Genomic DNA, 22,241 nt, shown 5'->3' on the forward strand with positions numbered 1-22,241 from the left:
AGTGCTGTTTTTCGGAGTGCTCATACATGTGTGTGTTTATAGGACCTAAAGACTTCTGGATGGTCGGGATAAGCTTTGGCCTGCTGTGTGTTTTACAGGCAGTTCTGAACATTTCGCTTCGACTCCACATTGGTGAGAAATAGGGATGATTAAATATTTAACCTCGAACTGTCCAGGAGGAAAATATTTCCTCAGAAATGTTCTAACCTTTCATTCAATGGATCACTGTCCACCTCAAAGTGGAACCATGTTGCTAGCCTGATCCATCCACCAGTAGAACCATGAGCACATGCACTGATCTTTCTTTTCTTTTAAAGAGAGAAATCAACCATTTCAAGACAATGACCAACTGATTCAAGAGCATGAACAGATGAAGGTGAAGAACACAGAACTGATTCAAGAGAATGAACGGATGAAGGTGAAGAACATAGAACTGATTCAAGAGAATGAACAGATGAAGGTGAAGAACATAGAACTGATTCAAGAGAATGAACAGATGAAGGTGAAGAACATAGAACTGATTCAAGAGGAATAAACAGATGAAGGTGAAGAACAGAGAACTGATTCAAGAGAATGAACAGATGAAGGTGAAGAACAGAGAACTGATTCAAGAGAATGAACAGATGAAGGTGAAGAACATAGAACTGATTCAAGAGAATGAACAGATGAAGGTGAAGAACATAGAACAGATTCAAGAGAATGAACAGATGAAGGTGAAGAACATAGAACTGATTCAAGAGAATGAACAGATGAAGGTGAAGAACATAGAACTGATTCAAGAGAATGAACAGATGAAGGTGAAGAACAGAGAACTGATTCAAGAGAATGAACAGATGAAGGTGAAGAACAGAGAACTGTTTAAAGAGAATGGACAGATGATGGTGAAGAACAGAGAACTGATTCAAGAGATGAACAGATGAAGGTGAAGAACAGAGAACTGTTTCAAGAGAATGAACAGATGAAGGTGAAGAACATAAAACAGATTCAAGAGAATGGACAGATGATGGTGAAGAACAGAGAACTGCTTAAAGAGAATGGAGAGATGATGGTGAAGAACATAGAACTGTTTAAAGAGAACAGACAGATGAAGGTGAAGAACAGAGAACTGATTCAAGAGAATGAACAGATGAAGGTGAACAACATAGAACAGATTCAAGAGAATGAACAGATGAAGGTGAAGAACAGAGAACTGATTCAAGAGAATGGACAGATGATGGTGAAGAACATAGAACTGTTTAAAGAGAATGGACAGATGAAGTGAAGAAATAGAACTGATTCAAGAGAATGAACAGATGAAGGTGAAGAACAGAAAACTGCTTGAAGAGAATGGACAGATGATGGTGAAGAACATAGAACTGCTTAAAGAGAATGGACAGATGATGGTGAAGAACATAGAACTGTTTAAAGAGAATGGACAGATGAAGGTGAAGAACAGAAAACTGATTAAAGAGAATGGACAGATGAAGGTGAAGAACAGAGAACTGATTCAAGAGAATGGACAGATGAAGGCGAAGAACAGAAAACTGCTTAAAGAGAATGGACAGATGATGGTGAAGAACATAGAACTGCTTAAAGAGAATGGACAGATGATGGTGAAGAACATAGAACTGTTTAAAGAGAATGGACAGATGAAGGTGAAGAAAAGAAACTGATTAAAGAGAATGGACAGATGAAGGTGAAGAACAGAGAACTGATTCAAGAGAAAGAACAGATGAAGGAAAATGTAATAAAACTGCTGAAGAACTGTATGTTTCCTCACAGACTCAAGTATTCCCCTGAAAAAAAGTGGAAATAACCATTTCCAAGGATTCTGTCTCTTACAGCCAATATTGAATACAATGGGACCTCTACTTACGAATTTAATTGGGTCCAGAAGTTGTTTCGTAACCTGAAAATTACGTAAGTAGAGACGTGTTTTCCATGTAAATGTCCTAATCCGTTCCAAGCCCCCAAAAATTCGGACATTATTTTTTTTATAAATCATAAAAATGCATCAAAACAAGTAACAAATACATGTTACAATTAGATTACCACACAATAAATGTAGGAATTCAGTGCAAGGCTTCTCTAGTAACGAAATGAACTTTGTTACAGGCTAATCTTACATTAGCCGTCATTACGAGCAACGAACGTTAACGCTTGTGGTAACACCGCCATCTAATGGACAAACGTACGAACACCCACGATAAATCCCGAAGACGACGCTGGGATACACACAAACTTGTACATATTGACGTCCCTCCTAGCCAATGGGATTACAGGAAAATGCTAGGCGATAGCCAATGGCAGAGCAGCTAATAGCATGTTTGTGTTTGCTAAACTCCGCGAGCTGCGAGTAGCAGCGGTAGCGTATTTTTGACCTTCCTATCCTGAAATTTCTTTTGTAACCAGAGGAAATATTTTCCCATTGAGACGTTTCATAACCTGAAAATTTCACATGTAGAGACGCTCGTAAGTAGAGGTCCCACTGTAGTTGTCTTGTTTCGGTGTTTGGAAGGTCAACCTGTCCATCCCAGCCATTCTGAGGGATGGACCATGCATGACATGCTACCAGGTCTCCATGACCACAAACAATAATTATGCTAAACACGAGTGTGAGCAGAAGGAAGCTCATCTGTTGATCTTGAATGATAAGAAAGAAGAGGGTTTTGTATTTTTATTCTACTTCTATTCAGTCCTTTAACAGCCTGCTTTCAGCTCCCTCTGCTAACCAGGAAAAACATCACCTTTCCCCCAATCGGGGTGTTCTCTATCAAATTTTGGCTGTTCTTTCCAAATGTGGATTGGTCTGAGAGTCGAAAACATTTTAAGCCTTCCAAGATGGACGTGGATGGATGGATCCAAACTCACCTATGAGTAAGACTTTTAAGATGTTTGAGAGAGCAGGAAACCAAACAATGATTTAACCTCCTGTTACGCTGAACTGTCGGCTATTGCAGACAAAATGCAACCTTTCTTTTAACTTCACACAATCCATCTACAGAGTTTTTTTGTTTGCTTTTTGTAGTAACTGGAATAAAGATTTGTGGAACTATCGGCAGAGGTGTGGGTATCTGCAGAAGGAAACTTATTTGCCAGTTTACTGGATCCGAGACGTTTGTGATAGTTTCAATTACTGGATGTGTGAGAAGGAGCTGCTAACCAGCTCAATGTTTCTCCAGTAATAAGCCAGAAAACACATCTGCCGCCACTGGACCCCATCTTAAAGACACACACACGCACACACAGTTCCGATTAGCTGTACCATTCACTCAGTGCCACTAGATGGAACTATTTTAATAAATTCACCATTAAGGAAGCAGACAGACAAATTTCAGGTTTTTCTGATGGTCGGCTAAGGTGACGATAACAATCCGATACTCATCCGATTTCTGGAGTTATCAGATTATTCCAGTGATCGTTTAAACAGATTATTAACAGACATCATTTTATCATGATAAATAAGATAAACACATTCCCTACGTTCTCATGTAAGTATACCTGTTACAAACCAATGTGTGTCTGTGTGTCTGTGTGTGTGTGTGTGTGTTCTTGTACTTGCTACATACTGTGTAACAAAATCCACATTCTAATAACAAAGTGACGACATTGGCTGGTCCTGCTGGGATGGTGAGGGTAAGGAGCTGGGTGATGCATTATGTCCATGAACTTGTGTGGAGAATAATTTGTATGGCATATTTGACAAATATAAAGAAGTCAGCTCTCTGGAAAGATGCTGAACCTTTAGGGGGAACCAAGTGATTTCTTATATTTTAAAGTAAACTGGTGTCTCCAGCGTTGGCATGGCAGTGTCGAAAACTGAAAGTTTTCACGATAATGATGAAATTAAGCATCCCAAAGAATGCACAGATTTAAGAAACAAAGAATCTGAATGTATTTCCAGTGTTCTTGGACAGGACACAAAAGCCACCAACAGAGTTTTAACTCAGGAGGAGATGGACAAACTTGACGGAGAGGTTCTGGTGTCTGACTTCAAACAAATCAAGTTAGAGAAAGAAGCTCAGAAAAACTGGGACTTGTTTTACAAGAGAAACTCCACAAATTTCTTTCAAGACAGACACTGGACCACAAGAGAGTTTGAGGAGCTCAAGGCTTGCAGAGAGGTGAGCATGGGGAGGATTAATCCAAGCAGATTAACGGGTCTGCCCAGCAGTTTTACAGAACCTGAATGGTGCAGAACTGCAAATAAACCACAAAATTGCTTTGTTAGCTACTGAATTATTTGGAAAGGTTTGCCTTAATGGGATTAGTAAACTTCATGTCTAGATCGTCTTTCTGTTGTACATTTTTCCCACAGTTTTATTCAGATTAATACAAAATTTATCCAAAAGGCAGCCAAGCAGAATTTAAAGGTGACTTTTCCATTGTTCCGTTAGCAGTGAATTTTATGAAAGATTAGGGAACGAGTCGGCAAATTTCAAACCTGACTGACTAAAGCTTTCGCACAAGTCAATGGACTCTAAATCAGAGTTTAATGATGATTGTTGTCAATGGCTGGTTTGCAGTTTGCATCCCAGCAGCTGGTGCTGCTGGAGGCTGGCTGCGGTGTTGGAAACTGCATCTTCCCTCTGCTGGAGGACGATCTCAACATCTTTGTGTATGCCTGTGACTTCTCACCGCGAGCGGTTGAATTTGTCAAGGTTTGATGGCTTTATTGTGTTTAATAGAGTGCTGTGTTGTACATTTGTAGAATAAATGTATTGCAACAGGACACTTGTTGTTTTATTCAAATGTAGATGACACAGGGTCAAAGTGATTTTTGTCACCTGTGATACAGAAAAACCCTCTGTACTCCCCTGAGCGCTGCTGTGCCTTCCAGTGTGATTTAACCAAAGATGATCTGAGGGAAAATGTGCCTGAGGGGAGCGTGGACGTCATCACCCTCATCTTTGTTCTGTCGGCTGTCCACCCTGACAAGATGAAGCTGGTTTTACAAAATATAAGCAGGGTGAGGACATGTGATTGTATCTTTTATCTGTAAAGCACAAATATGTAACACACTTCAATTTATTCCTGGTGTGTGTATAAATGTCAACAACCCAACTTTTAAAAATATATGCTATATTGCCAAAAGTATTCACTCCCTCATCCACATAATTTAATTTGAGTGTTCCAATCACTTCCATGGAGATGTAAAACGGGCTCTTTCTACAAACATTTGACAAAGAATGCTTCACTTTCAGGAGCTCACTGAATTCCAGATGTAAAAGTTCCTCGCTACTATATGTTCCACAGCCCACTGATAGTGCTATTACCACAAAGTGGAAGTGTTTGGGAACAGCAGCAACGCAGCCACAAAGTGGTTTAATTAGCAAAAGCTGTCAGTGCTGAGTGCACAGAGGTCGCTACAGACTTCCAACATTCACGTGGCCTTCAGATCAGCTCAAGAACATGTGTTGCTTCATAGAAAAGGTTTCATGGCCCAGCAACTCCATCCACTGGACATTAGAAATGGAGATGTGTTTTCTTGAGTGACCAATCAGGCTTTTCTGACCGGTAGTCTGATGGACTAGTCTGGCTTTGGTGGTCGCCATGAGAGCAAAGAACAGGATGTCGCCCAGGGAATACTTGTGGCAATTCAGTGTATTTTTTATCATCTGGTCACTATTTCACATGTTGAAATGTAAAATAATTATGGCTCTAAGGTGCTGAAGCCAGGGGGAATCGCTTTGTTCCGGGACTACGGCCTCCACGATCACGCAATGCTTAGATTTAAATCTGGCAGCAAGTTGGGAGAGAACTTTTATGTTCGCCAAGATGGCACCAGATCTTACTTTTTTTCAAAAGGTGAGTAAATGTGCTAATTTCTTACTGTATTGGTGTCTTAAAATGAAGCGAACCAAATGGTGCATATGTCCAACGATGGTGGTTTAGTGGTGAGCACAGCTGCCTTCCAGACAGCTAACCTGGGGGCCGCTGGTCAGACGTGGAGCGGCGCCCGTGGCGCTCCAAACCAAATCACTAACATTATCTATTGCTTTAGTTTTCTACTATTGCATTCTTCCTTGCACTTAAGCAGCTTTTTTAAATCTGCTGTCAGACTTCCTGGCTGAGCTGTTTGAGGAGGTGGGCCTACAACCCGTCACCAACGACTACGTCCTGAGAGAGACGGTCAACAAGAAGGAGGGACTTTGTGTCCCCAGAGTGTTCTTGCAGAGCAAATTCACCAAACCCAGCCAATCCCAGACCCTCCGAGGCTTCGAGGCCTCCATCATGAGAGACACAGAAGACTGACAGGACGTCCTACAGCAATAGGAAACAGCTGGTGACCTTCGAACCTTTGGGTGGTTTTGAACCTTTTCTGAACATTGACCCTTCAGGACAATGGAAGTTTAAAGTCATATCAGTAACACATCTTTGTCCTTTACTGAGCCCAGTTTACAGCAGCTTCCTTCCGTCACACAACTGATGATGTCACTCCTTACTGCTTTATTTTTGCTGGTCGAGGCCACCAATGTTAAAGGATTCCATTTTTTTTCAGCTGGTCTTTAATATTTGTTTCATGGTATTTATTTTGTTTCAAGTTGTGGCTTTTTACTCAAATCTCACCTTATTTTATTAATAATTGTAAAAAATTTTCAGGCCAACCTCGCCTGAAAACGTCCACATATTTCTCCACTTCACTGTCAGTATAAATGTGTATGGAGCTGCACATTGATACACATTTATTTCAGAATTTGTATTAGTTTAAAAATTTCACCAAACACTTTTTGGGTGATTGTGCAAAAACACACAAAAATATAATGGAAAGTGTGATTTTGGTCTGTTTATTTATTTTATCACATTCAGGATCATTAGACAGAAACATGCTTCTAAACCTGAACACACCAGTTAAACTCTGCAGTTTCCTGTTTTGACTTCCTCTGGTAACAAATAAGTAGATAATTGGAGAATCAGATAGTTGAGCTCATTCTTGATGCTATTTTGTACAGACAGGTTGGAAAGTTTGTCAAGATTTTTTGTTTTAGTTTTTAGATATAGCAAAGGTAATTTCAATAAAATCAGTTGGAGGGAAATATTGAAGACCATCCCCACCATCTCTATTCTTGTCTTCATCTGTGGCATATGACACATCTGCTATTTCCTGTGACATCATTCAACACAAAAAGGACTCATGAAGTTGAGTCGACACACGAGTTTCTTTGCTGGAGACAATATGGAGATCGATTATGTCAATTCAGCTGTTGACGAAAGCAGAGAAAAGAGAGAAAAATCAGGTTTGTTGGTATCTCTTTTGGTAACAACCCTTAATTTGACTTCAGGTCAGATGACCAACATGAAGAGAAGCAGAGTTTTCTGTGAAAGATCACGAAATAGTCAGACTTAAGAAATCATGTGCTCAAATTTAATAGAAAATTAATGACTTCCTGTTTTGGAGCATCGAAATACTAAATGTTAAAGTACTTGTAAACGTGCATCAGTGATGTTTTTCGGAGTGCTCATACATGTGTGTGTCTATAGGACCTAAAGACTTCTGGATGGTCGGGATAAGCTTTGGCCTGCTGTGTGTTTTACAGGCAGTTCTGAACATTTCGCTTCGACTCCACATTGGTGAGAAATAGGGATGATTAAATATTTAACCTCGAACTGTCCAGGAGGAAAATATTTCCTCAGAAATGTTCTAACCTTTCATTCAATGGATCACTGTCCACCTCAAAGTGGAACCATGTTGGTAGCCTTATCCGTCCACCAGTAGAACCATGAGCACATGAACTGATCTTTCTTTTCTTTTTAAAGAGAGAAATCAACCATTTCAAGACAACGACCAACTGATTCAAGAGCATGAACAGATGAAGGTGAAGAACACAGAACTGATTCAAGAGAATGAACAGATGAAGGTGAAGAACACAGAACTGATTCAAGAGAATGAACAGATGAAGGTGAAGAACATAGAACTGATTCAAGAGAATGAACAGATGAAGGTGAAGAACATAGAACTGATTCAAGAGAATGAACAGATGAAGGTGAAGAACATAGAACTGATTCAAGAGAATGAACAGATGAAGGTGAAGAACAGAGAACTGATTCAAGAGAATGAACGTACGAAGGTGAAGAACATAGAACTGTTTCAAGAGAATGAACAGATGAAGGTGAAGAACATAGAACTGTTTAAAAAGAATGGAGAGATGATGGTGAAGAACAGAGAACTGATTCAAGAGAATGAATGTACGATGGTGAAGAACATAGAACTGTTTCAAGAGAATGAACAGATGAAGGTGAAGAACAGAAAACTGATTCAAGAGAATAGACAGATGAAGGTGAAGAACAGAGAACTGATTCAAGAGAATGAACGGAAGAAGGAAGATTTAAGAAAATGTATGTTTCTTTGCGGATGCCAAACTTTCACCCAAAAAAGTGGAAATGACCATTTCCAAGGATTCTGTCTCTTACAGCCAATATTGAATACAGTGGGACCTCTACTTACGAATTTAATTAGTTCCAGAAGTTGTTTCGTAACCTGAAAATTACGTAAGTAGAGACGCGTTTTCCATGTAAATGCCCTAATCTGTTCCAAGCCCCCAAAAATTCGGACATTATTTTTTTTATGAAACATAAAAATGCATCAAAACATGTAACAAATACATGTTACAATTAGATTACCACACAATAAATGTAGGGATTCAGTGCAAGGCTTCTCTAGTAACGAAATGAACTTTATTACAGGCTAATCTTACATTAGCCGTCAGTACTAGCAACGAACGTTAACACTAGTGGTAACACCGCCATCTAATGGACAAACATACAAACACCCACAATAAATAAAAGTGAAATGAAGACGACGCTGGGATACACACAAACCTGTACATATTGACTTCCCTCCTAGACAATGGGATGACAGGAAGATGCTAGGCGATAGTCAATGGCAGAGCAGCTACTAGCATCCTTGCGTTCGCTAGACTCCGCAAGCCGCGAGTAGCAGCGGTAGCGTATTTTTGATCTTCGTATCCCGAAATTTCTTTCGTAACAAGAGGAAATATTTTCCCGTTGAAACACTTCATAACCTGAAAATTTTGCATGTAGAGACGTTCGTAAGTAGAGGTCCCACTGTAGTTGTCTTGTTTCGGTGTTTGGAAGGTCAACCTGTCCATCCCAGCCGTCCTGAGGGATGGACCATGCATGACATGCTACCAGGTCTCCGTGACCACGAATAATAATTATGCTAAACACGAGTGTGAGCAGAAGGAAGCTCATCTGTTGATCTTGAATGATAAGAAAGAAGAGGGTTTTGTATTTTTATTCTACTTCTATTCAGTCCTTTAACAGCCTGCTTTCAGCTCCCTCTGCTAACCAGGAAAAACATCACCTTTCCCCCAATCGGGGTGTTCTCTATCAATTTTGGCTGTTCTTTCCAAATGTGGATTGGTCTGAGAGTCGAAAACATTTTAAGCCTTCCACGATGGACGTGGGTGGATGGATCCAAACTCACCTATAAGTAAGACTTTTAAGATGTTTGAGAGAGCAGGAAACCAAACAATGATTTAACCTCCTGTTACGCTGAACTGTCGGCTATTGCAGACAAAATGCAACCTTTCTTTTAACTTCACACAATCCACCTACAGAGTTTTTTTTTTTTTGCTTTTTGTAGTAACTGGAATAAAGATTTGTGGAACTATCCGCAGAGGTGTGGGTATCTGCAGAAGGAAACTTATTTGCCAGTTTACTGGATCCGAGACGTTTGTGATAGTTTCAATTACTGGATGTGTGAGAAGGAGCTGCTAACCAGCTCAATGTTTCTCCAGTAATAAGCCAGAAAACACATCTGCCGCCACTGGACCCCATCTTAAAGACACACACGCACACACAGACACACACACATGCACACACAGTTCTGATTAGCTGTACCATTCACTCAGTGCCACTAGATGGAACTATTTTAATAAATTCACCATTAAGGGAGCAGACAGACAAATTTCAAGTTTTTCTGTTGGTCGGCTAAGGTGACGATAACAATCCGATACTCATCCGATTTCTGGAGTTATCAGATTATTCCAGTGATCATTTAAACAGATTATTAACAGAAATCATTTTATCATTAAAAATAAGATAAACACATTCCCTACGTTCTCATGTAAGTATACCTGTTACAAACCAATGTGTGTGTGTGTGTCTGTGTGTGTGTGTGTGTTCTTGTACTTGCTACATACTGTGTAACAAAATCCACATTCTAATATCCTGCTGGGATGGTGAGGGTAAGGAGCTGGGTGATGCATTATGTCCATGAACTTGTGTGGAGAATAATTCGTATGGCATATTTGACAAATATAAAGAAGTCAGCTCTCTGGAAAGATGCCCTCATTGTCCTGGTATTCAGTGGCTTCCAATAAGAGCTAAATTAATTTAAAGATCTGCTGCTGAACACATCCATTGTGTGCTTGCAGTGATGCTGTCAGCAGTCTGCAGCTGAAGCATTTATCACACTTTCTCAGAACCCAGAAGTGATGAGCAGGAGACAAATTCTGCGTCTTGCACAGAACCTCGTTGTTTGTCCCTGTAACGGCCACCATAGCTGAAAATGACTGTAGAGGAGCACAAAGACAAGTTTTCAGGTCTTTCAGTCTGTATTTGCCCCATTAGATGTCACCAAAACTTACTTGATACTTGAGCTTTAGATCCTTTATTCTTTGTTGTGGCATTCCACAAGGTATAATATTGGGTCCACATTAGCTTATAAATTGAACATTGTTTATTTCAGCTTGATTATTTTGAAACACGTTTGACAACGATGTTACTTGTCTAATAATATAGAAAGAATGGTCAATTGGTCAGAGATGTTTTTAATCATACTCAATCAACTAAAACCAGTGAGTGATTATCAGAAGTTTCAATTTGAAGAAAGTTGTACCTGTTGGTCAGAGCTCAGCCTACTTTAATTAGTATTTGAATAATATTTTAAATACATTTTATTTGCTGTGTGGGAGTTTTCAGAGTGAACTCATTCACTCTAAAACAAATTGTAAAACACCATATAGAAACCTTTCTGCTTTCTTTTAAAATGTATTTTTATTACATCTATCTTCAGAAAAGACTGTGTGTGTGTGTGTGTGTGTGGTGTGTGTGTGTGTGTGTGTTGTGTGTGTGTGTGTGTGTGTGTGTGTGTGTGTGTGTGTGTGTGTAAACAAGCAAGCCTGTGCTTGAGTGATTGAGGAGAGGAGATCATCCTAAAGGCCCTGTTTAAGTTGGAGAATCAGTCTTAGGCAGGCTGTTAAATCCACTTGTAAATTCACCATCTGCAGACTGAGTTTAAGTTTATTTTTTCATATACTATGTTTTTTTAATAAATGATTTTTGAATTGGGACTTTGAAATACAGAGCGGCACCAAATATAGTTCTTATCCAGTCAGCTGTTTTTGGGTGATTTTTAAATTGTTTTGATTCATTTTAGTGGTGGATTTGATGAAAAGGGTAACTGGAGATAAGTTTACTGTTGTCTATCCAAGAACTGTATGTTACTATATGTTAAAGTAGCTCACACATAACTCAAAATTAGATTAGTAGTCACAGGAATAGCAATATTGAATTTATCTGTATAAGTGTGCTGAGACTAGTTAATTAAATAAAAAAGGAGGCACATGGACTGGCTTATACTGCTTATTTTACAGGACAGAGTGGAACTCTAAATTTACATTTAAACAATTTTCCTTAATTTAATCCCTGTCAGTGCTCTTTGTCTGAAGCAATAAAAGTAAATTCCTTTGCAGTTAAATGCTTCTAGGAACAGAGAATGTCAAATATAATCAGATCTTCACAGAAAATCTTAAAAAGAGTGTTTGTTCCCTTTTGCTGGGGTATTTATCTGTCCTGTCCACTGGTACCAAGATGTCTGTCCCAGGAACATGCCATCAATGATGAACGTGACCAGGCTGGAAGGCAGCGTGCACAACTTCAGATAAATTATCATGACCTCCACTCATGTCTTTTTTTAATCTCTGCTCATTGGTTTTCCAATAACCTCATGAACACTGATGATATTAGACCCGTGAAAATAAGAAAATAATGGACTAATCTGAGGAAGAGTTCAAAGTTCCCTTTATCTGGTTTTAGGTCCATTTAGCAAAAATAAAAGGTCAAGATATCGGGCAAAAAATCGCAACAAAAGTTTTACCTTCTGGTAATGCACGAAATTAGAGATACTAGCAAATCTGTCATTAATAACAACAATAATAATATTTATACGTGCTATTATTATTATTAGTAGTAGTAGTAGTATTAGTAGTATTAGTATTAGTGGTATTGTCGATTGGCTTCCGTACATGTTGAAAGGGGCGTTCCCGGACAACATCAGGCTCCGCCTCCCAGGTTGGAGCTGCAGCGCCAGTGTGGAGGACACCGTGAGTGTGAGGAGCCGCTGCTGGCTCATACCTGAGGAGTTTCAGGAGAATCTGTGAACAAGCGTCTTTTTAAAACTCATGACTGCACGCAAGGGAGACACCAAAAGCCCCCGTGAATCTGACGGCTGTTGACTGGCTGAAGCGGACGCGTGTGCTGTCTCACCGACTCTTTGTTGGCTGTGACATCGTCTCTTGTTCTCCAGGATGGAGCATTCGGAGACGGAGCACAGGTCGGACAACGAGGCCGAATATGAGGACGAGGAGGTGGATCCCAGGATCCAGGTTAGAGGTTGCTAACCCAAAACACGGATAATATTGATCATGGGGCTCCATCGATCCGCCTGCTCGGATTCCAGTGGGACGTTAGCCAGCTAACTGTAGCATCATGTAGCTTCTCAATGTTGAACAGAAAATCAAAATTTTCCTGCGACAAACTGTTCAACATTAGTGTTCAAACTGTTTAACAGTGTTCATAGGTTACTTTATATAGATAGATATATAAGGCTCAGCATTGTAAGAAGTGAAACCCCCGTATATATCTCAAAATGACCTGGCAGTGAGAAAGATAAGTCATCTGCTGTTTTTTTTTATTTAAAGAAATTATTATTGGGTTTGTTTTGCATTTTGCATTGACAGATACAGATTTAAATTGCCAGGTTGGTACATTTGATCATGAGGAAAACGTGTTAAAAGGCTCCGGACTGCAGTTTTTCTCCTTGATCTGAATATATTCTCTTTTTAAAAGGGTGAGCTCGAAAAACTCAACCAATCGACTGACGACATCAACAGATGTGAGACAGAGCTGGAGGTGAGTCTGCCTTGAACATACTTATTCTGCAGAAACAGTCTTATTTCTGCGGATACATTCTCATCAATCACTACAAGCCTTGCCAGTCAAAAATAGAATGTTTTTATAAATCAGTCAAGCAGCAGTCAGTTACAGAGGTGCTCCACTTTCAGTGTTGACCTTTGACCCGCAACATGGTCTTCATGACACCTGAGTGGTTTTATAGGCTGAAACTTTCATTCTGTCAATGCGTCCGTGATCAGTCAGCGGGTTTAAATGGTGTTGGAGTTTATTGATACGTGGTTTTATGAGCGTCTCTGCACTGATGTAAAATCAGACTTTAACATGGATTAAATCACAGCTCCACAGCAGGATTATGGTCCTTCAGAATGTCCATAATCTTTATCTCATACAACTGATCTTTGAGCATGGGGGCACTTTATTGGGGTGGAAGTCTGAAGTGTCCTCGCACCAGGCTGAGAATCATATATGAATGTATGCTGCAGGTAGAGTGAATGCAGGCGGGATGATCCATCTTCACAAGGCAAACGTGGTGACAGGAGACACCTGAACTCTGGTCGTCATCCACATTCAGCAGCTGAATGTTTTTTATTATTTCAAAAGTTGATATTTAGACGACTGTAAAAAAAAAAAAAAAAAAAAAAAGGCAAAGATATCACCACGGTAACCCACATTCCTAAGATTGATTTAGAGATTCCCTGTCCTCCAAATGCATGTGTGGACTGTGGGAGGAACCTTAAGGAAACCATCGGAGGAGCAGCAAGAAGAGGAAAAGCAGCCCGTCACAGTCCACTGTTGCAGGAGTTTGTTTTTCTAAACGCTGTGATGGATTTCACTGTGACGTTCACGCTGCGGATCGTCAGCTTAAAGTGGGCGTTTATGCTCAAGCTCAAAAAACAGAGTCACCGAAGGTTCCAGAGGTCAAGAGGTCTTCCTTTTTAAAGTTGCAAGTCAGCACTTTTACAGCTTTGTCATTGTTTCGCTTCAGAGGAAAAATGCTGCTGTAGAGGCAAAACGGCAGCGTGAAGCTTCTGCCAGTACTGCCTCAAGCCAGAGAACAGCTGCAGCGCAGTCTTATCTCACACTGTTGTTTATTTAAATCATCTCATTGAACAGTCGCTGTTTGCTCCTACGTGTTGAGTAATGGAGCACATCAGTTTAAGTCCCTGAATATCCACAGAGGTAATAAGGTTCTGAAGCCATCCTCTACTCTGCTGGTGGGTAGATCCATGCTGTTGGCAAGCACTGCTAAAAGCTGAGGTTGAACAGGTTTTTGTCTTTTTATTTTATTTTTGTTGATGGCTGTAATAAAGAAGCTGAAGTCATCACAAAGCTCGTGTTTCATCCGGACTTGGTCCCGCTGCCCCTGTGGGGTCAAAGATTATTTTTATTGATGAAGTCATGCAGTCTGACTGAGTCCTCATTGTTCTGATATTGTTTAGAGACAGAAAAAGGTCTCTGTTCTAGTGTTGGTGGGCGTTATGTGCTCATCCAGAATATTGAATATACTATAATATGTTGTTCTTTGCTATTAATTTCAGATTTTGATCAATTTAATCTCACAGTTCTGGAAGCAAAGCTTAACAAACAAATTCTCAAATCCCAAAATGTTCCGCATGAAGCTGAAATTAGTTTGAATCTTTCAGGAAGCGAGACAGAAGTTCCGCTCTGTTCTGGTCGAGGCCACCGTGAAGCTGGACGAACTGGTGAAGAAGATTGGGAAGGCCGTCGATGAGTCCAAGCCTTACTGGGAGGCTCGCAGGTTGGCCCGACAGGTGAGTCACCTGTGGTGTAAACACCAGGAATTGGGTTCGTCCGGAGTTCCAAAGTGCAAGTGACAGAAGTGTCAGAACTTTTTCTGAAGCTGATGAGAAAACCGCAGAAATGAAGACATTTCTGAAACTTCAGGAGGAAGTTTACACATTTCAGAGCCTCACTTCCCTCTAGAGCCTGACCCCAGCTGTGTACGTGTGTGTGTGTGTGTGTGTGCGTGTGTGTGTTGGGGGGGGGTTAGTTGGTGCTGTTTTCCTCTTTAATCTGACCCTGACCAACATTAATTGTGCTGTTCACGTCTCCTCTTGTTTGGACACGTTTGAGGTTCTGTTCCCTCGGATATTTCATGACCATCTGTTTCTGGGTTAATCAGGGACAAATCAGGGTCTGAATAAAGACTTTTACAGAAACCTTGGATGCTGGTTAATGAATTCCATGTCAAATTGGCCAAATCAGGTCACTTTGATTCAGATAGTGTCTTTTGTAGAGCTCACTTGTGCGTGTGTAGCCTGAGACATCACAGCTGCTGAGGTCATGAATTCTAAGTATGTGAATGTTTTAAGCAAATATGAATCATGTGTTGCCATAAATGCCAAAGCAGCTTTACTCTACTTTTTAAGTTTAAAAACTTGTCTTTGTTAACTAGTAGTAAGGCTTCTTTAGAGTTGGTTATTTTCGGCCAGATGAGCTGAAGAGATCAATATTAGTCATTGTTTCTATAAAAGTTCACAGCCATGAACAAAAAAGGCAGATACAAATGGGAACCTCATGGTGGTCATGCGCTAATAAAAAGAAAATAGCTATGTTTATAGGAGGAAGTCAGAAGAGGATGTGGAGCATGTGATCTTCTCTAGTTTCTGGTACCTGCGGGCTCACCTGGACCGTCATCCTGTTATTGTCCTCTGGTCCTTCAGCTCCTTCAGAGGGTCCTCCAGACTTTCCTGTTACCCCCAAACTGTTGGAATGAAAATAATTAGTTCTGCCTCACGGGAAGTGGATCTTCTAAACGGAAGCCATAAAATCTCAATTTTAGATTTGACAAGATGATTTTCGTATTAGTGAGATCCAACATCAGCAAACTTGGTAGAACTCAACTGGGTCACCGATCTCATCCCAGGTCGCTCTTGTGAACGTCTGTGTATGTTGAGACGACCCCCGAGTGATGATGGAAGGTCACGGGGGTCTGCAGGCGTCTTCTGTTATCGCTGTGTCTGCGCTTGTTGGTTCAGTTTGACCTTTTTTAGAGGTCACCTCATGTCTGGTGTTTTATCTGCCTGTTATTTCATTTGTTTTTAGAGGAAAATCTCAGCAGGCTTGTTTTTAGCTTTTCATTTCTTCTTCTCTTCATCTTTATCTATTTCGCACTGTTCCTGCTGCCCGCTGTCCTCTTTATCCTTCATCCTTCTCCCCTGCTGGTCTTCCTCTCTTTTCCTCTCTTAGTTTTGTACTTTCTGTACTTTCATCCCTCCTTTGATATGAAACAGGGTGAAGACAGCGATGAGGCAAAAAGGTTAGCGTTGCCAAGGCAACATATGTAGTAGCGGATGGTGGTGGGACAGAATAATTGTGACCTCACCAGCAGAATAATTGTTGAAGAACCAGGTTTATTCTGATTGCTGGGATGCAGCATGTGGATGTGGGTAGTGATTGTAGACGGGGAACCTCTTCATTAGAGGGAACAGTCTGAATCATGGTGTCACCTTTTCCTTTAATCCTGGTGGCTGTTTATTATCTGGTTGATTTATTTTAAAAATTGATACTAAAGTCAAGGATAAATCTTGAGTTTAGTCATATGCAGGGTAATTCAGCTTTCTGTCGTTGAGTAGAAGAGGACGGGAAAGGTTGTTTCTTGTATTATGTTGCGTTATTGGAGCAGAATGTTCACATCAGCATCTGCGTGATGCTGCCTGAAGCCTGAACCACTCGCACTTCTCAGAGCTCCACTTCATTCCATCCGCTTCAGGGGTAAAAAGAAATAAAGACGCAAAACCAGCAGCGACGAGGCAGGACAGGATCCATCCGTGATGATTCAGCATTAAATATAAAAGAGGCAGCGTTTTTTTTTTTACACTTGTGAAAAAAGTGAGTTACAGAAGTCGACCGAGAAAAAACATTGTTGACCGAGTGGCTGTGTTGGGATTGTTGAGCACAGGAGAAGCTAAAGCACCTTCAACACAGAGAGGAGCACATGACGCCAACAAGGCGGCGGTTGTTGGCGTCTGGCTGCATCGGCATGTGGAGGAGCATCAGTAATGAAGTTACAGCGAGCACGTGGCCTCTCAGTCTGCAGGCCTGGCGCTGCTGCTATAAATACAACGTTCAATCACGAAACACCAGTGATCCATGATAAAGCAAAAGGAGTAAATGAGGTTCAGACCTCTCTGCTCCCACTGACACCTCCAGCGCTCATCCTGCGAAGATCAGAAGACACAGTGTTTGTGAGCTCTAAACAGGAAGTCACACAAACACATGTGTGTGAGTTGAGGGCTTTGGGAAGGTAACGAGTCTCACACTGATTTCCTCTGGAGCTGATTGAGCCCTCGACGGCTGAGTGTTTGTTCATGTGACGTCGTGCTGTTGTCTGACCTCAGGGCTTCTGCAGATTCATCGTGTCTGTCCGTCACAGTTGTCACAGCAGCTCTGTGCTGCTTGAAATGCATCAAGCCCAGTGTGACAATCGCTGATTGATTAATGGTTATCGGTCCTGTTGCGTTCAGGCCCAGCTGGAGGCGCAGAAGGCCACGCAGGACTTCCAGAAAGCCACAGAGGTGCTGCGAGCAGCCAAGGAGACCATCTCGTTGGCTGAGGAGAGACTTCTGGAGGAGGACAGCCGGCAGTTTGATTCAGCCTGGCAGGAGATGCTGAACCACGCCACCCAGAGGGTGAGCAGGGGGGTCGGGGGGGGGGAGGCATTGTGTGATGGACCGCTGCTGATGGTGACTAGGTATCATCTGGTTCAGGTGATGGAGGCGGAACACGGTAAAACGAGGAGCGAAGTGCTGCACAAGGAGACGGCAGCCAAATACACGGCAGCGATTGGCAGCATGAAGCAGCTGGAGAAGAAACTGAAACGCACCATCAACAAGTCCAAGTGAGGTCACTGTGAGGGAGGGTGGGAACAACTGTGGCGTGGTTCACCTGCACAATGCCGATTCATTTACTATATTTGAAATGAATTCTTCCAGAATAAGGTCGACCGTCTCAGGAAAGTCCTATCGTATGAGATGGTTCATCAGCCGCACATCCAAGTTCCCTTTTTGATTCCCAGCAGGTTTCTCTTCTGTATTTGCTGAACGTTCTTCTCTCTGGGGGGTGACCACCTGGAACCCGTGTTGGGAACATCTGAAACTGAAACCGAGGAATTAACCTTTATTGAGAAGTGTGACGATCATAGGACGGTTTGCATCATTGCTGAGTGGGACTGTTGCCACGGCAGCGGGAATAATCAGCTCTCAGCTCTAGTTGCGGTGATGCCTTAGACACTAAACTGTTGACTTCATACATCATTAAAGGTTTGAGGGAACTGCTGCTGCTGCATCATCTCAGCAGGGTGTTAAGCTGCTCACAAACCTCTCACCTCTCTGCTCCCTGTTGCCATGGTGATGGTGTGGGCGCTGCTCCTTTTCTGGGTTGCTCTGGTCTTTTCTTCCCTGTGATCTAATCACTTCCTCTCTGCTCTCGCTCTCCTGATGTGCTGCTCCTTCTATGCAGACCCTACTTTGAGATGAAGGCCAAGTACTACCTGCAGCTGGAGGTAATGTCACAGCCGCTCGCCTCTTCTGACCGTTCTGACCTCAGTGAAGCATCAACTCCCTGGTTTTTATTCAACATTGTAGAACCTGAAGAAGAATGTGGATGAACATCAGGCCAAACTGTCCCAGGCTAAAGGAGACTATAAAACGGCTCTCAGGAACCTGGAGATCATCTCCGATGAGATTCACGAGCGACGTCGAAACTCCACCGTAGGCCCGCGGGAGCGTGGCGTGGGCGCCGAGGGGGACTGCATTTCTGGAGATGAAATCAGCAGCTTTAAGATGGAGACAGATGAAATGTCCAGTGAGTTCAGGACACGTGTCCTTTTGTCTGCTCACATTTTTACTATTAGCAATAAAAGTCAGAACTGTCTGCTGTTGTATTCAGGCACTCATCTGCTGCCTGCAGATGCTGCCACACACACACACACACACAGAGACACACACACACACAGTGTTAAGGTGTCATGTGTTTAATTCTCCTCAGTGATGTCGGTGAACTTGAATGATGAAGCTTGTGGCGGCAGCAGCATCATGTCCGAAGAGGATTCCGAAACCCGCTCCATCTGCAGCCTGGGTTCATCTCCCAGCAGCCCCCAGGAGCTCCTGTCGCCCTGCCATTTCACCAGTTCCTCCTCCTCCTCCTCCCCAACACCCTCTTCCTCCCCCTCCACCCTGTCTCCTCAGTCCAGGCCCTGCAGCCTGGACCTGCCCAGCACCGTGTCCCTGTCAGACTTTGGGCTCATCTCGCCGGTGCTCGGGCCTCGCAGTGAATGCAGTGGAGCATCGTCACCAGAATGCGACCTTGAGAGAGGTACGTGTCCATGAAGAGAAAATGGCATATTCCAGGGAAAGAATGATTCAATTCATGTATTCAAACCAAACTTTTAATCCTTAGAATTTCTGATATTCACTGTCTAATATTTTATTTGAAATATCACTTAAAACCTGTGTCATGTTGAGAATAGGAAAAATTAGTCCATATTTTTCTTTCCAGGATCTTCCAAAACTGAATTTCCTTGGCCTTCTCTCAACAACCCCCCCTTTTTGTAATAGATTTTGTTTTCATTCAATGTCAGGAGGATAAGAATTCCGTCTCCTTCCTTCATCTGTGGCTCTCATGAGAGCATCTCACCACAGATATCTCCAAGGACAACCGCTTATTATCGTCTGTTTTTTTGGCTGCTGTTGTAGCCATGACAACCCCATTACGTTACCAGTTACCATTATGGTTTCATCCTTTGGGATGTGGTGACCTGACTGTCAGCTGTGGCAGACATTGAAAGGGTTTAACCAATCATCTCGCTCCCTGCTGCAGGCGACCGGGCTGAGGGTGCAGAGGAGGACCTGGACAACGCTCCACCTGCCAACAACAATGGCAGCAGGTCTACCTTCATCCCCAAGAAGAGCTTGAGCCTGGAAGCACACTTCAGCTTTCTGAACCTGCGGCGGCCTCGTACCAACAGTTGCTCTCAGAAGGCAGATGTGGGCCAGACGGTGGTTCTGGTTAAATGACTGCATTGGTCACAGCGAGACTCTGGCAGTCAGAGCTGCAGTATCAGTATAACCACATTGCACCTTTGGAGCGCTACACCTGAAAACTGTTGGAAACTGGATTCCTCTCAGAGCAATTACCCCGTAAACCGACGTGCTGTCCAAGTTATCCTTGTGTTTTCTGTTATCAAAGACTCTATTACTGTGAAACTGCACTTGGCAACAATGTAACATGCAAAGAATTTAAAAACAGAAGACATTAATAAACCCGTGTATTTGATAAGACAATTAAGATGTTTCAGCTCCACAGTCAACAGATAACAGACTTGAATTTCTTTGTTTGCTTGATGTTTTCTCATTAATCCTGATTCAGCATGTTCAGCTGGTCCTGGTGTCCCTCTGGGGGGGAGCTGGAATCGGCTCTGGAATCTTCAGCAGTTTCTTTCAAAATTGAAAATTGTCCTGGTGGATTTGATGAACTAGTTTTCCGTTGAATGCTTGAAACACTGAGGATGTTTCCTAAACACAACCACTTTTCTGCCCTCGTCAGGTGCCAAATTAGTGGGGAAAGAAGCTCTTTGTTGATGTCTTGTCCTCACACATGCAGCAGAAACTGGATGAGATGAATTATTGTTGTGAACAAATGTGTTTAGCATAGATTTATAGTCACATTTCTGGGTGAAAGTGTAATCTTTTCTGTGTTGTGTTAGATGTGTATTTTTGTATTTCCATGTGTTACACTTTAATTGTGGAATGTGAAGCCACCCTTCTTTCATTTACCTGTTAAAGTAAATGTCAGCAGCTCATGTCTCTGTTTTTCACATTTAGAGCAAAATAAAATATGTTTATGTCGCATTGTGTTTAGTGTGTTCGCGTGCGTGTGTGTGTGAATATGTAGGTCTATGGGTAATGTAGGAGTTTATTGACTGGGACTAACGAGCTGCATGTGTTAAAGCGGAACTTGTATTTCGTCGTCGAAATGCCCCGGACTAATTTTAGTGACGTACACTAACAAGCCCACAGTTGAGGTGCTTTACTGTCTTCATGGTGCAAAAGGAAACGTGCAAAATTTCGGAATCTAACAAGACCGATATGAATGATGAAGCTACCGAAGACAATTAGGCTCACCCATGAGAAAAAAGTAAGGTAGATTTTTTTTTTTTTTTGCACTTCGAGAGAAAAAAGTCGACATTTTGAGACGATACCCACCAGTGTTTTTACGAATTGTGCTGGTGAAAGCATATTTCGAGCTCGGCTTTTCTAACAAAGAAATACTTTCGCTTTTAGCTCACAAACAAAGTTATCAGAGTTAGAAATCTGGCCGAAAACGCTGAGGTTAGCTTTTGATTCGTAGCTTCCTATTCGGCAGTTAAGAGACATAACTGGGGGACTTTTTTATCCGGTTGTCCGGGATTTTTCTATCTTTTATATTTATAGAATCATTTTTGAAGAAGCTTTTTTTAAAATTCCGCATCAGAATTTTCTGAAATTCAGTACCGTGGAACTTGTGATGAAGTAATATCAGTCTGAAGTGGAATCATTGAGTGATAATTGGGAATTTCCCCAAAATATTAGATATGAATGTTACCAACATGTTTTCATCGTTCCCAAAATTGCTTGTTAAGAAAGTCTTTTTTCACTTTGGTAAACATATTAATCGTCCCGATTAATTTACCATGAAGAGTTTCACAATTACTGAACGAAATAAATTCAAGAGAAAGCCGCTTCTATCGCTCTATGACATTTACCGTAATCCTTCTTATACACAGAGCAAGTGGAATTCGAGTGTCTCCTGGCTTTCTTGCTTCTAACGAAGTGTTGTATTGCCTAACCGCATTAATCATTTTGGGTCGGACATTTACTTTGTCTGACACCCGCTATTAGATTTGTAAAACATTTATTATTTGTGAAAATGCCAAAGGAACACGAACCTAATAGTGGTTGTCAGTGTCAAGATAATGTGGTACCTAAAATCACAGGGGTAAGAGGTACAAAAAACCGGACAATTTAAGGAGAATCCTTCGCTTAGCATAGTCTCACTGTCTAATAGGAAGTTACGAATTGAAAACCAACTTCAGCGTCGTG

General features: G+C 41.7%; 3 protein-coding genes across 3 annotated transcripts; all 3 read left to right on the forward strand.

Annotated features, from left to right (window-relative positions):
* The first annotated feature begins 3,706 nt into the window (after window positions 1-3,706).
* On the forward strand, window positions 3,707-7,030 carry LOC130532877 (tRNA N(3)-methylcytidine methyltransferase METTL6-like). The gene is made up of 5 exons (XM_057045794.1): window positions 3,707-4,103; window positions 4,506-4,640; window positions 4,778-4,948; window positions 5,646-5,787; window positions 6,041-7,030. The coding sequence occupies exons 1-5, from the start codon at window positions 3,783-3,785 to the stop codon at window positions 6,232-6,234; spliced, it is 963 nt and encodes a 320-aa protein (XP_056901774.1). The 5' UTR covers window positions 3,707-3,782; the 3' UTR covers window positions 6,235-7,030.
* Window positions 7,031-7,131: 101 nt separating this feature from the next.
* LOC130532440 (transcription factor SPT20 homolog) lies at window positions 7,132-12,364 on the forward strand. Its single transcript, XM_057045095.1, has 4 exons — window positions 7,132-7,217; window positions 7,462-7,551; window positions 7,738-8,216; window positions 12,284-12,364. The coding sequence occupies exons 1-4, from the start codon at window positions 7,157-7,159 to the stop codon at window positions 12,362-12,364; spliced, it is 711 nt and encodes a 236-aa protein (XP_056901075.1). The 5' UTR covers window positions 7,132-7,156.
* On the forward strand, window positions 12,297-21,011 carry sh3bp5b (SH3-domain binding protein 5b (BTK-associated)). Its single transcript, XM_057045076.1, has 9 exons — window positions 12,297-12,611; window positions 13,075-13,137; window positions 14,784-14,912; window positions 17,628-17,792; window positions 17,871-18,001; window positions 18,622-18,664; window positions 18,747-18,966; window positions 19,150-19,476; window positions 19,981-21,011. Exons 1-9 carry the CDS (start codon window positions 12,534-12,536, stop codon window positions 20,175-20,177), a joined length of 1,353 nt encoding a protein of 450 aa, XP_056901056.1. The 5' UTR covers window positions 12,297-12,533; the 3' UTR covers window positions 20,178-21,011.
* The last annotated feature ends 1,230 nt before the right edge of the window (window positions 21,012-22,241 follow it).

This window comes from Takifugu flavidus, chromosome 10, assembly GCF_003711565.1.
Source record: "Takifugu flavidus isolate HTHZ2018 chromosome 10, ASM371156v2, whole genome shotgun sequence".
In the NCBI taxonomy this organism is placed as follows: Eukaryota; Metazoa; Chordata; class Actinopteri; order Tetraodontiformes; family Tetraodontidae; genus Takifugu; species Takifugu flavidus.